This window comes from Pundamilia nyererei, unplaced genomic scaffold (genome assembly GCF_000239375.1).
Source record: "Pundamilia nyererei isolate P.nyererei 1_Seehausen unplaced genomic scaffold, PunNye1.0 scaffold00081, whole genome shotgun sequence".
Classification (NCBI taxonomy): domain Eukaryota; kingdom Metazoa; phylum Chordata; class Actinopteri; order Cichliformes; family Cichlidae; genus Pundamilia; species Pundamilia nyererei.
The window spans coordinates 76,724-88,116 of record NW_005187482.1 but is presented as its reverse complement, the minus strand read 5'-3'; the positions used below and the strand labels follow the sequence as shown (position 1 = coordinate 88,116).

General features: G+C 43.8%; 2 protein-coding genes across 3 annotated transcripts in view; one reads left to right on the top strand and one right to left on the bottom strand.

The window, feature by feature from the left end:
- Window positions 1–6,576, top strand: part of LOC102200971 (SRY-box transcription factor 10) — an 8,377-nt gene extending 1,801 nt beyond the window's left edge. Inside the window, exons 2-4 of one of the 2 annotated variants that reach the window (XM_005737945.1) lie at window positions 403–1,228; window positions 3,393–3,553; window positions 3,793–6,576. In XM_005737945.1, the coding sequence (XP_005738002.1) occupies window positions 792–1,228; window positions 3,393–3,553; window positions 3,793–4,589 (1,395 nt within the window). In that variant the 5' untranslated portion in view covers window positions 403–791 and the 3' untranslated portion in view covers window positions 4,590–6,576. Of the gene's footprint in view, window positions 1–10; window positions 1,229–3,392; window positions 3,554–3,792 lie in introns of those variants that run through there. The other variant, XM_013912137.1, reaches the window with a different exon arrangement.
- Window positions 6,577–9,068: 2,492 nt separating this feature from the next.
- Window positions 9,069–11,393, bottom strand: part of polr2f (RNA polymerase II, I and III subunit F) — a 4,291-nt gene continuing 1,966 nt past the window's right edge. The window contains exons 4-5 of the mRNA XM_005737943.1: window positions 10,312–10,383; window positions 9,069–10,194 (exon numbers count right to left, since the gene is read on the bottom strand). Of these exons, the coding sequence (XP_005738000.1) occupies window positions 10,104–10,194; window positions 10,312–10,383 (163 nt within the window). The 3' untranslated portion in view covers window positions 9,069–10,103. The remainder of the gene's footprint in view (window positions 10,195–10,311; window positions 10,384–11,393) is intronic.

Sequence of the window (11,393 nt, the reverse complement as noted above, 5' to 3'; positions counted from 1 at the left end):
TATGTTTCCAGGGGCATGATGTGTTTATTCAAGAACCACGCGGTATAAATCCGACTTTTGTGCTGCTGTGGTCTCCTATCATTCCAACACATTTTCTCCGGGGAGCTTGCAATAACTGCAAAACAGTAGCTTGTTTTGGGAGCCGAGGCCCGGACCTGCAGGGGGGATGTGCGCTATAGAGGGCCACAAATATACACATATAGGCATGGTTTCACATATCGTGATATCGTGTTGAGTATTTGTGTGGGGTTAATGCTTTCAGATCCAGGACGTTTAGCATCTTAATGCTGGATTCGAAAAGAACAGAAAGTTTTGCTAAATCGTGGCCAACCGTACCCAAATCCGCTGTCGCTCTACCTCTGATTTATTAAGCTGATGCTCCTCATCCCTCTGCTGTTTCAGGTCCTCGCTGTTGGATCTCGATCGCGGGATAAACGGAGGAGAGAAGGAAGGTGTAGTCAGGAGGGAAGTAAGAGCGGGTGAGTTTGGCGGAGAGAGTTGCGCAATAGCAGGTAAACTGGGGTCCAAGGTGCGCATCGAGCCGCCTATGATACCAACAACACGGATGGAAAGAACTTTAATGTGGAATCCTCACAGAGTTTTGCAACGGAGGCTGAGAGTAGAGACAGACTGGCAGTTTATATTATAACTTAGATGAGGCCAGAGAGACAGCCGACCCTCCGTGCGTAAACTGCAGAGCTACACAGAAACAAGAACCAGACAGGTAGAGCTGAGCATTTAAGAACAGCTTTTTACATCCTCTGCGCGCCTGGAGGCTTGTGTGAAGGACGATGTCCAGAGAGGAGCAGAGCTTTTCAGAGGTTGAGCTCAGCCCAGGGATGTCTGACGACAGCCGCTCCCTGTCACCGGGTCATTCCTCCGGGGCCGCTGTTGCTGGGGACTCGCCTCTCCACGGGCAGCAGCATCAGCCGCAGCTGGTCGGGCTGGACGACGCGTCGGCGGGTTGCTCCTCCGTCAAATCCGACGACGAGGACGACCGCTTCCCCGCGGGAATCCGCGACGCTGTGAGCCAGGTGCTCAAGTGCTACGACTGGACCCTCGTGCCCATGCCCGTTCGCGTAAGCAGCGGAAGCAAGAACAAACAGCACGTGAAGAGGCCAATGAACGCCTTCATGGTGTGGGCGCAGGCGGCGCGGAGGAAACTGGCCGACCAACACCCGCACCTGCACAACGCGGAGCTCAGCAAGACCCTGGGGAAGCTCTGGAGGTGAGCAGGCCGGTTGCTTATAGTCCGTCTTAAGGCCCACTTTAAAATCCCGAAAACGTCTGGCTCTCACACACAGTAAATTGAATAATAAATTTAGGTGAATTCTCGTTCCACCAAACAAGAAAGAGACGATTAAGCTTTGACAGATTAAAATGTCCCGAATAAACAGCCACATGAACACCACCGCTCAAGGGTCACAGCTTAAGTAGCTACTCCAGGAATAATTGAATCAGACACTGAAGACTTTTTATCAAAAATGAACACACGCGCGCGCACACACACGTTAGTTATAGTTACAGAGGCATCATCTCAATAAACCGAAACATATCAGCTCAAACACATCAAACACACGTTTCTATTTCAGCTTCTGCAGGCTCATAGAGAGGCCACTGTATATTCACCACTTTGACTCGTGTGATTTAGTGCACACCCTCCACTTAATGTTCTTAAAGTCGAATACAATGAAAACCAACACAGTTATAACGTGTTTGAAAAAAATGCCTCGCTCTGTTTTACACGTGATATTATCTGTGATATGTTTCCTGAAAAAAAAGAAGTATTTTTAGACTATCAGGAGGCAGCTCAGTCTTCTTTCCCGCTTTAGGCCACAGTTCACCAGTTGAGCAGCTCTTGTTTTTTGGTGCAGTGAGTGCGCCCTGGTCACATGTTTCTGAATCCTGGCTAATTCAATTCACTGTTTTAATTCCTGGGAAACATTAGCTGGAAGGAGTTCCCCCCTGGCAAAGTTCATTTAAAGTACATTCAAAGAAGAAGAATGATCTAGCCTTTTTTATAGTTAATAAACTTACAGTTCCCTAATATTCTGAGTCTTTCATTGCTTCATTTGCTTACAGAAAACCTGCACTTCTTTCATTTCAACCTTCTGTCAGGCAGGCACTGGAGAGTCTTTCCTTCTTGGTTGCTGACTTCTTCAGATTGCTCATTATTTCTTACCAAGAAGGACAGAAAAGGTTAAATGCATTACCTTGCAGGGATCATATTAATTTGATAAAGACTTGACCTTGGGCTCAGTCAGTAGTAGTTAATTGACCCACAAACACGATGAACAGGGAGGCTGAGGAGGGTCAGGGTTTTCTCATGCCACTCCTGTCAGGGGTGTAATAGTAGGAGCTCAGTCCCATGTTGCAGACAGGATGCAACTTTGGGCTGTATTATTTCATTAGAGTTTGGCAGTCAGAAGCCGCTGGCAGGAGTGACATTAGATGCAGCTGTGGAGATGTAGCAAATGAAACTATTGCTGCTAACAAAGGAAAATATGTCATCCTGGCAGGGTTGATAGAAATATGATATGAAGGATTAGCAATTATTTAAACACATAACTGAAGATAAGGGACAGACAACATGCCTCCCCCCCCAAAAAAAAAAAGGAAACCAAAAACGCAAACAAACAAAAAACAAAAAAGTATTGTTAATGTTTTTATAAGACAGAAAGTGGTAACATTATTGGGTGTTAAAGAGCATTTCAGAGGAGTAAAGAGAGGCTTTTGGAATCACTTCTTCCTACTCTGCGATCAAATTCATTCCTTTAACTCTTAATCAACCTTAAATCAGTTCACAGTGAAACATGAACTGATTTAAGGTTCAGAAATCCAGATTTATCTCGTTATGAAATTGAAATGGAAAACAAAACAAAAAAAGAAAGAAAGAAAAAAAGCCCCGAAACTCTTCAGCATCTGAAATCCTACACCAAGGAAGAATTGGAAAACATTTAGGTTCCAAAACTGGAACAATCAGTCTCCTCGGTTTCTAATTCTTACAAAGTGTTGGTCAGAGATGAGGTGTGTTCTCTGAGGTGCTCGGTCATCCAGCTTCACGGGAGTGTGAAGTGCTTAAATCAAAGATGAGGTAACAAAGCAAACCAGTAAATTATTTCTGTTGCTGGCTCATTCAAAATGAGCGTATTTTTCAAAATCCAAATATTTTACCCTTTCAGCATTTATCATACTGTCTTTCTACACATTTCAAATAAATCTAAGGTTTTAATCATTTGCAAATCACTGCCAGTCATAAAGGTTTATTCTTTTTTATTCTATGGTCTTTTTTGCACCATCCTGTAGAATATGTACTGTATTCAACAGGAAAAAAAGTGACTATGGATCTTCGTAACTTAAACGATCAAATTTACCATTTTTCCCCCCCTGAGGCTTCTTAATGAGAGTGACAAGCGACCCTTCATTGAGGAGGCAGAGAGGCTGAGGAAGCAGCACAAAAAGGACTACCCTGACTACAAGTATCAGCCGCGACGCCGCAAGAATGGGAAGATTGGTTCTGGGTCAGGAAGCGAGGCTGAAGGCCATTTGGAGGGTGAGGTCATCTACAGCCAGTACCACTACAAAGGCACCCACCTGGAAGTGGCCTACAGTGGGGGAGCCGGGTCCCCTCTGGCAGATGGGCATCACCCTTATGCTGTAGGTGGGCTGCCGGCTCCCGCCCGCTACTCCACTGTTAAGCCTGAGTCCACTGAACATGATGACACACGCTTAGGTAATTGTCTGTGAATCTGCAGGGCAAACGAGCTGTAACTGCTTTCTCTTTTGCCACAGGTCAGAGCCACAGTCCTCCAACACCTCCCACTACTCCCAAGACCGAGCCTCAGTCTGCAAAGGCAGGAGATGGTAAGAGGGAGGGTGCCGGGAACGGGACTTCTCGTGGTACAATGGGAGCGGAAGGAAGCTCAGGTGCTGCGGGGTCTGGGAAACCTCATATCGACTTTGGTAACGTGGACATTGGTGAGATGAGTCATGAGGTAATGGCTAATATGGAGCCGTTTGATGTCAATGAGTTTGATCAGTACCTTCCCCCTAATGGGCACCCAGGGGTTGGGCCGAGTGCGGGGGCTGCAGGAACCACAACAGCTACTCCGGCCTCTCCGTACACCTATGGGATCTCCTCAGCTCTGGCAGCGGCCAGTGGACACTCAGCAGCCTGGCTCTCCAAGCAGCAGCAGCAGCCGCCACAGCAACACCATGGCTCCCCTCTGAGCTCAGATCCCTCCAAAGCCCAGATTAAGAGTGAGGCCGGAGGTGCTGCGGGTCACTTTGTGGAAGCAGCTTCAGCAGGTTCCCACGTCACTTACACCCCCCTCAGCCTTCCTCACTACAGCTCTGCCTTCCCCTCGTTGGCCTCAAGAGCTCAGTTTGCAGAATACGCCGACCACCAGGGCTCGGGGTCATACTACGCCCATTCGAGCCAGGCTCCGGGGTTGTACTCCGCCTTTTCTTACATGGGGCCTTCCCAGAGGCCTTTGTACACTGCCATCACTGACTCAGCCAGCGTATCGCAGTCGCACAGCCCCACACACTGGGAACAGCCTGTCTACACAACGCTGTCGCGGCCATGACAGATAACGAGACCAGAGCGTGCCGGTGCAGGTTCAGCCCCAACGTCAGACCAGAGGAGCAGAGGCAGCAGCAGCAGCAAGAGTCGCGCTGGTGGTGTCAGAGTCGAACGAGATCTGGTCTGGGGGGAGTGGGCAGGCACTGGGGGATGCGTCTGGGGAGGCAGAAGGGGGGAAACACCCTTCTGCTCTTGCCCAGACGAAAACATGCTGTCACAGCCTGAGGATGAGCTTGGAGCGTGGTGCTTTTGAGGAGCGGTCGATCATTTGCGGCACTCGGTGGAGGAGTCAGAGTGCAATACATCGATAATGCAAATAAGTAAAATAAAATAAAAATCACCCAACGCCACCAGCAGCACCACAGCAAAGCCTTTGGCACTTCTGGCTGTGTTCATGGGTGGTATGCGATCACGTACTTGTCAGCGTGTATCGCAGCAGTCCACAACGCCACGGGCAAACAGAGGGGTCAGAGGTGACAGGGACACAGCGAGAAAAAAGCAAGACTTCGATCTGTGAGCGCGACAAAGGAGACAAATTCATTTTACCCGAGATGTTTGTTTTAACGCCAGGAGAACGGAGTGCCAAACTATTTGCCGGCCTTTCACTTCTCAGGCTTGACTGACCTTTTGTCAAACAAACGTTAGCCTTGTATTCCTTTCGAAAGTCAACACAACAAATACTCACGACATACTGTCCTCTCAGAGCCACAGTCGTCCCTTTTTGAATTCAATTTGTTTATGCTGTGTTCACTTAAAATGCCTTTGTACACTCGACAAATGGACACGGAGGGGAAAAAATGCCATAAATCCATGCTGTGCTTTTGTTAACTGAAGTGTATATTTAGCTTATTGGGTGTACTTGAAGTTGTACTTATGTCGATACACACAAACATGACCAAAGTTTTGAGACCAAAACCTGTACTTTTTATAAAGAAGAAACTGTTCTTTTAAAAGAAAGTTTCTCCCAACATAACATTCAAAGCTACCTTACATTTTGTGGCCAATTAGTGTTTTGTTTTTTTGTTTTTTTTTTCTTAGCTTTGACTCAATTCAAAATGCAATCGTGTCAAAAACTTCCTTTAAGTTTGTAGCACAAAGGCACTGACTCACGATGAAAGGCAGTTCTATTCATCTGCTGATAATCCATTATCACTCAGTGTTTCATGACAAAATCCTTAACAGAAACGTACTTGTTGTTTTAACAACGTGCTGTGTTTACTGTACTGTTTAAAATGACTTTTTGCCATTGTTATCCACTGAAGGTCTACAGCACTGCCTTTGTCTGTTGTTTTTTTTGGTTGAGTGTGAGACAAAATGATCTTTTGATTATAGTTTAAAAAGTTACATTGTAAATAATGCCAACACTGAGAAACAATTTCCAGGCACTGAATGTTTTAACGCAGCCTGATGTCAAATAGAAAATGTGCCTTGTCCTTATTATGACTTTACTACTAACAGCTTTTGTATCAGTACTTACCTTTTGATGATTACTTACCATCTTTATTTACACGTTATACCTGTTATTTCTCTTCCCTACATCCCGCATTCTTCTTCACTGCTTCTCAAATATATCTGCATTTTAAATATCTTAACCTATATCTGCAAAAGAGCTAAACTGAATTTCTTTGTTTTATACATAATGTATATCGGTACTGCACACATGTGGACCATATGCATGCACCACAGCTCAGGCAGAGCTCAAAGTCAGTTTTACTTTAACCAATTACCTCCAGCATAAGAGTTAAGCTTACATTCTCATTGCTACTATATATGTGTGTGTGAGCTATGGGTAATGTTTTTAATTCCACATTTATTTATGATTTGGTTTCATGTTTGCGTGCACATCCTTTCTCTCAATTTCTCATTTGAGCATTTCACATTTCTTGTGTAACTGCGTCTGAATAACAGCAGGTGTGAAAGCCTGAACACGATGATGATGATGATGACTTTGTATTCTGACGTGAAATAAAGCTTTGTTATTTCTGCTTGAATACAAGCTTGCCTCTTGAAAAGTCATAAATACTACAAATGATGAAAAAAGGTTCCTTTTGGTTGTGAAGACCACAAAAACTCTTCTCTTCTGGCTACAAACTGCAGTGGAAAAAAAACAAACAAAAGCTCACGTCTTTGGGGCATCTAATGACTCAGCCCATGCTGCTCACATTCCCAACATAATCTCTTCAGCTACTGGATAATTCACTTTGGCTGGCTGATGCTCAATCTGGCCACTGGTAGAGGTAAGCTGGACACGGCTGATAGTGACGTGCATGTGGAGGGCGATGAATGAGACTGTGATGCAGCTACCTTCCTTTACATAAACTTAAAGTAATGCAGCCTCGGGGGGCAGGGTTGGTTATGCATGCATATTTCAGGTTCCTTATATTGTGTGTGTATGTGTGTGCGTGTTGTGGGTTAAGCCTGACTTTTAATTCCCTCTTTTTAATCGGCTGTGTGATACTTTGCAAAGACAAAGAGGGCCATTGAAAGGGATCTAGGGGGAGGAGGGAAACATGGGCAATGAGGGAGCGTACCCATAACTGCCTGGCCTGCCGCTTCAGCAGGATACAAAGGGACTCCTACACTCCATGCAGAGACCCAGCAACCCTCGCTACCCTCTAAGCGTCCCCAACACTCACCCCATCCTAGTACAAAAAAAAAATCAGATAGAAGCTGAAATGGGATTCAAATAATGAAAAGGAGAAGATATAGACAGAGTTATGGGATTTTGTGTCAAATGAATGTCAAAGCAGGTGTCAGACAGGTGACTGTTGAGATACTGCTCGAAAGGCTTCATTTGAATTCTCGCAGGCAATGAAACGTTAGCTGAGATGTGAAAGGAGGTGGCACGGTCCTCTGATGATCCATGAAAAAATAGAACAAAGGCTCTGTGCTGATACGACCAAACTGACAAACGCAAATGAAGAATCAGAGGAGAAACTCCAGAGTGCAGTAATAGATCAGCCTGTGATAATCCAATCTACTGATCAAGTATAAAAGAAATCTATTATAGAGAATCAAATGAAAGTTTGGGAGGGTGCAACAGGTGAAAGAAAGAGAGATGAGACTCAGTTGTGTTGCAGCTATGAGATGACCACTGCTGATCAAAGGAAGTAAAATGCAGTTCAATTTGTTAGTACAGGGTTGGACCTTCCTGAGATGTTCCTCTGAGATTCTGGTCCATGTTGACATGACAGCATCACACAGCTGCGGCAGATGTGTCAGCTGCACATCCATAATGTGAATCTCCTGTTTCACCACATCCAAACGAAGCTATACTGGATGGTGATCTGTTGACTGAGGAGGCCATTTAAGTACATATTTAACATGAAATTTCCCACTCGTGGGACTAATAAAGGTATCTTATAAACTCAGAAACCATCAAGATGATTTGAGCTTTTTGACACGGTATATTATCCTGTCATGATAACATGTCCAATCCCTTTATCTCCATCCACAAAGGAAAGGAAATGTTCAGCAACACTACTCAGGTAGGCTTTGCTCAGTGCTCAAACGGGCCTAAAAGCTGCAAAGAAAATAACCACCATGCGATTACATCACCTTTTTTAAATGTTCTTTTTATTTTTATTTTTTATTATATCAAATTCTGATCATCCAATCAGAATATCACAGGAGAAATCAGGAAACACTTTTTTATGAGCTGTGCAAATTGTAGCCTCAGTTTTCTTTTCTAAGTTGAGACTAGTGGCACAGGTGTGGTCTTCTGGTGTGCATTCAGACTTTAGTTGGTTAAGTGTTTATTTAGCTTTTGCCACATTCCTCTCAGCTTGCAGAAGTCTGGCCATTCTCCTCTGTATCCCCTAGAGATGGGTGCGTGGGAAAATCCCAGCAGATCAACAGTTTCTGAAATACTCAGACCAGCCTGCCTGACGCCAACAACCACGCCTCACTCAAAGTCACTTACATCACCTTTCGTCCTCATTCTGAAGCTCAGTTTGAACTCCAGCAGGTCATCTTCACCACGTCTGCATGCCTGAATGCAATGAGTTGCTGCCATGTGATTGGCTGATTCAATATTTGTGATAATGAGCAGGTGAACAAGTGTACCTAATACAGTGGCCAGTCAGCGTATATCTAGTAAAGCAATAAGAGAAGTCATGTTGTAAAGGACTGAAAAACAAATCAGACAAATGACAAACAAATCAAGTAGGAGGTGGAAGTTCCTGATCCAGCGAAGGTCTCGGGAGATTGTAGTCATTCCCTCTGCTGGAGGCGACCTGATATTGGCCTCCCTGTGTTGGTGCTGGTGAGTATCACATGAGCCCATGAAAGAAGCGCAGCATCACCCCGAGGTACCGTCTCCTCCAATCAAAAGACTCATAGATTAAAGCAGTTTTTCACACATTTTACACATAATTACTAACACCAGCGCCAACTGACTCCTGCCTGCTGATGCTCAGAGGTCACAGTGACCGACACGCCTTTGCTTTAAGTCGACTACAGAAGAAAAAAGACGAGCTTCTTCATCAGTTTTATTACCAGCTGCATTTTTTTTCCCTTTCAAATCAGTTCTGTCTTTACATACATGTCACGGAGCTCCCACAAACACACACACAAGCAACATATAATCCACTCGCCTATTTACTAGAGTATCATCACACACTGTCTCCTACAAGAAATCCTTTAATCTGCTTTCTCACAAACTTTCTCTCTGTCTTCCCGCATTCACTCGCCGTCTCTCTGCCCGGGCAACAACCCATTTCTCCTAAAACAATACACTGACTGTTTGGCTGCTTTGTGTTTATGGAGTGGGGCGGGGGGAGCCACACACACCATGCATCATGACTGTGACAATACTTCTCCGTGTAAACATCAACATCCACTGTCGGAAGTGAGGATTCTTACTGTTATCTATCGATCTACTACAGTAATGTGTGCATTTAGTGCTTGTTGCAGTAGGATTCCTAAGTCTTTATGACTTATGAACCCAGAGAGTGTAACTTCACCCTCATTGTAAACCTGTTTACATTTCGTAGTGTAAGTAACATAAATCAAACTCTTTATACAAAAATCTTTATTTATAACAATAAAACTGTAATTTCACTACAATCACCTCTTTTCAAAAACACAAATACTTCATAATACAGGATTCCTTTATAAAACTTAAGTGTTTGACTGAGATATATCTCCCCCTTGTGGCTCTTAGAAGCATTGCAGCCGCTAAAACAATTGAGTTCAGTGGGTACCAGATAAAAAAAAAGAAAAAAAATGAGCTGGGTTGTGATGAACACTAAACAAATAGTTAGAGGGGAAAACAATAAGTAAGTTCACAGGATTATGAACTATAAACAGCATACTAATTTGTTTTGCATTATTTTGAGTCTTAGTCTTATGCAGTACACCTCATGTTTACAGTCACTGGAGAATTACAGCGACTGGATCTGGGAGTGGGCGTGAAGGAGACTCCTCCACTGGGTTTGTGTAGCTGTAAAACCAGTTAGGGTGGTCGCTGTGAAGCAGCTTAGGCTGATCTGTCAGCGTAGACTGTTTCATAAGATGTTTAATCAGTTATGATGAGCTCGTCGCAACCCCAGTCCTCGTAACTCCCATCGGGAAGGTACCTGCGGATGATGATGGGGATCTTTCTGCTCCTGTTAGTGAGGACAAAAAGACAGAGATACTGTTACAGTCACCTGCTCTTTAAATAATGTCACTCACACATGAAAAAGAGAAATGACAAAAAGTCATCAAAGAAAATTATGGCTTACTTTAGTTCTTTCATAGCTATCTGCAGCGGGTCTGTTTCTCCCTCCAGCTCCACCATAACTGGAGCACACATCCTGTTGGAGACAAGTCAGCAGGTCAACAACATCAGTACAGTGTTAGAGCCTTTTTTCAATGCTCAGTCTACAAACACCATGTTTTCTTCTTTTAGATAATTGAGGGTTAGTATTTAAGGAAGTCTGGATTAATCACTGAGAGGTGGAAGTGCCTTAAGAGGAAGAAAGTCATTTTTGATTGTGCTTTACTTTGTGCCGCAGAGTTTCCTTTCTCTTTTTTAAAAATTAAAATGGTTTGTAGAAGGTAAATGAGAGGCATATACTACAAATGAAGTTCAACATAGCTAGGTTTCCCTGCACTATCTGGCTTGACAAAACCTAAAACCCCAGTCAAAGCTGACAGGTGTCATCACAGAACTGTTTTTGTTAACTCAGGCTCTTTGTGTGCTCACATATAAGAAAGGGGGCGTCTGACACGATGTTTGACTCTCCTTTAGCGCAGAATGGGTCGAGTGAGCATTAGAGACATTTTTAAGTTCTACAGGTAGCATTTACAAAACATCTCACTTCAGCAGAGAATCTATATCACATTTACAGGCTACTGGAAATAAAAATTTTAAAAAAATCAGTAAAAATGTGGCACTTCTGAATGATTTTAAACTAAAACTTTAACCACAACATGTTGCTGACCAGGTTGTGTATTTAGCATAAGTTACTGTGGTGATCTGGCCAGGTCAAAGGAAAGCCATCTTTGTGACACTGAAAACGCTGGCTTTAGCCTCGTCTTACCTTGCTAACCCATTAATCTCACTAAGGTTAAGATCAGAAGGTGCTCACGTGAATCCAACTATCATCTGTAAAACATGAACTCTAATCACAGGTAAACTGATATTTCTGGTGCTAATTAACTTTATATTAACATGACATTAAATGCACCAGCTTCACTCACTTATTCATAGTCCTTACCTTTGCTCCTACAAAAGACAAAGTAACACAATGTACTATACCAGAAAGTAGGGCTGCCACGATTAGTCGACTAGTCACGATTACGTCGACTATCAAAATCGTCG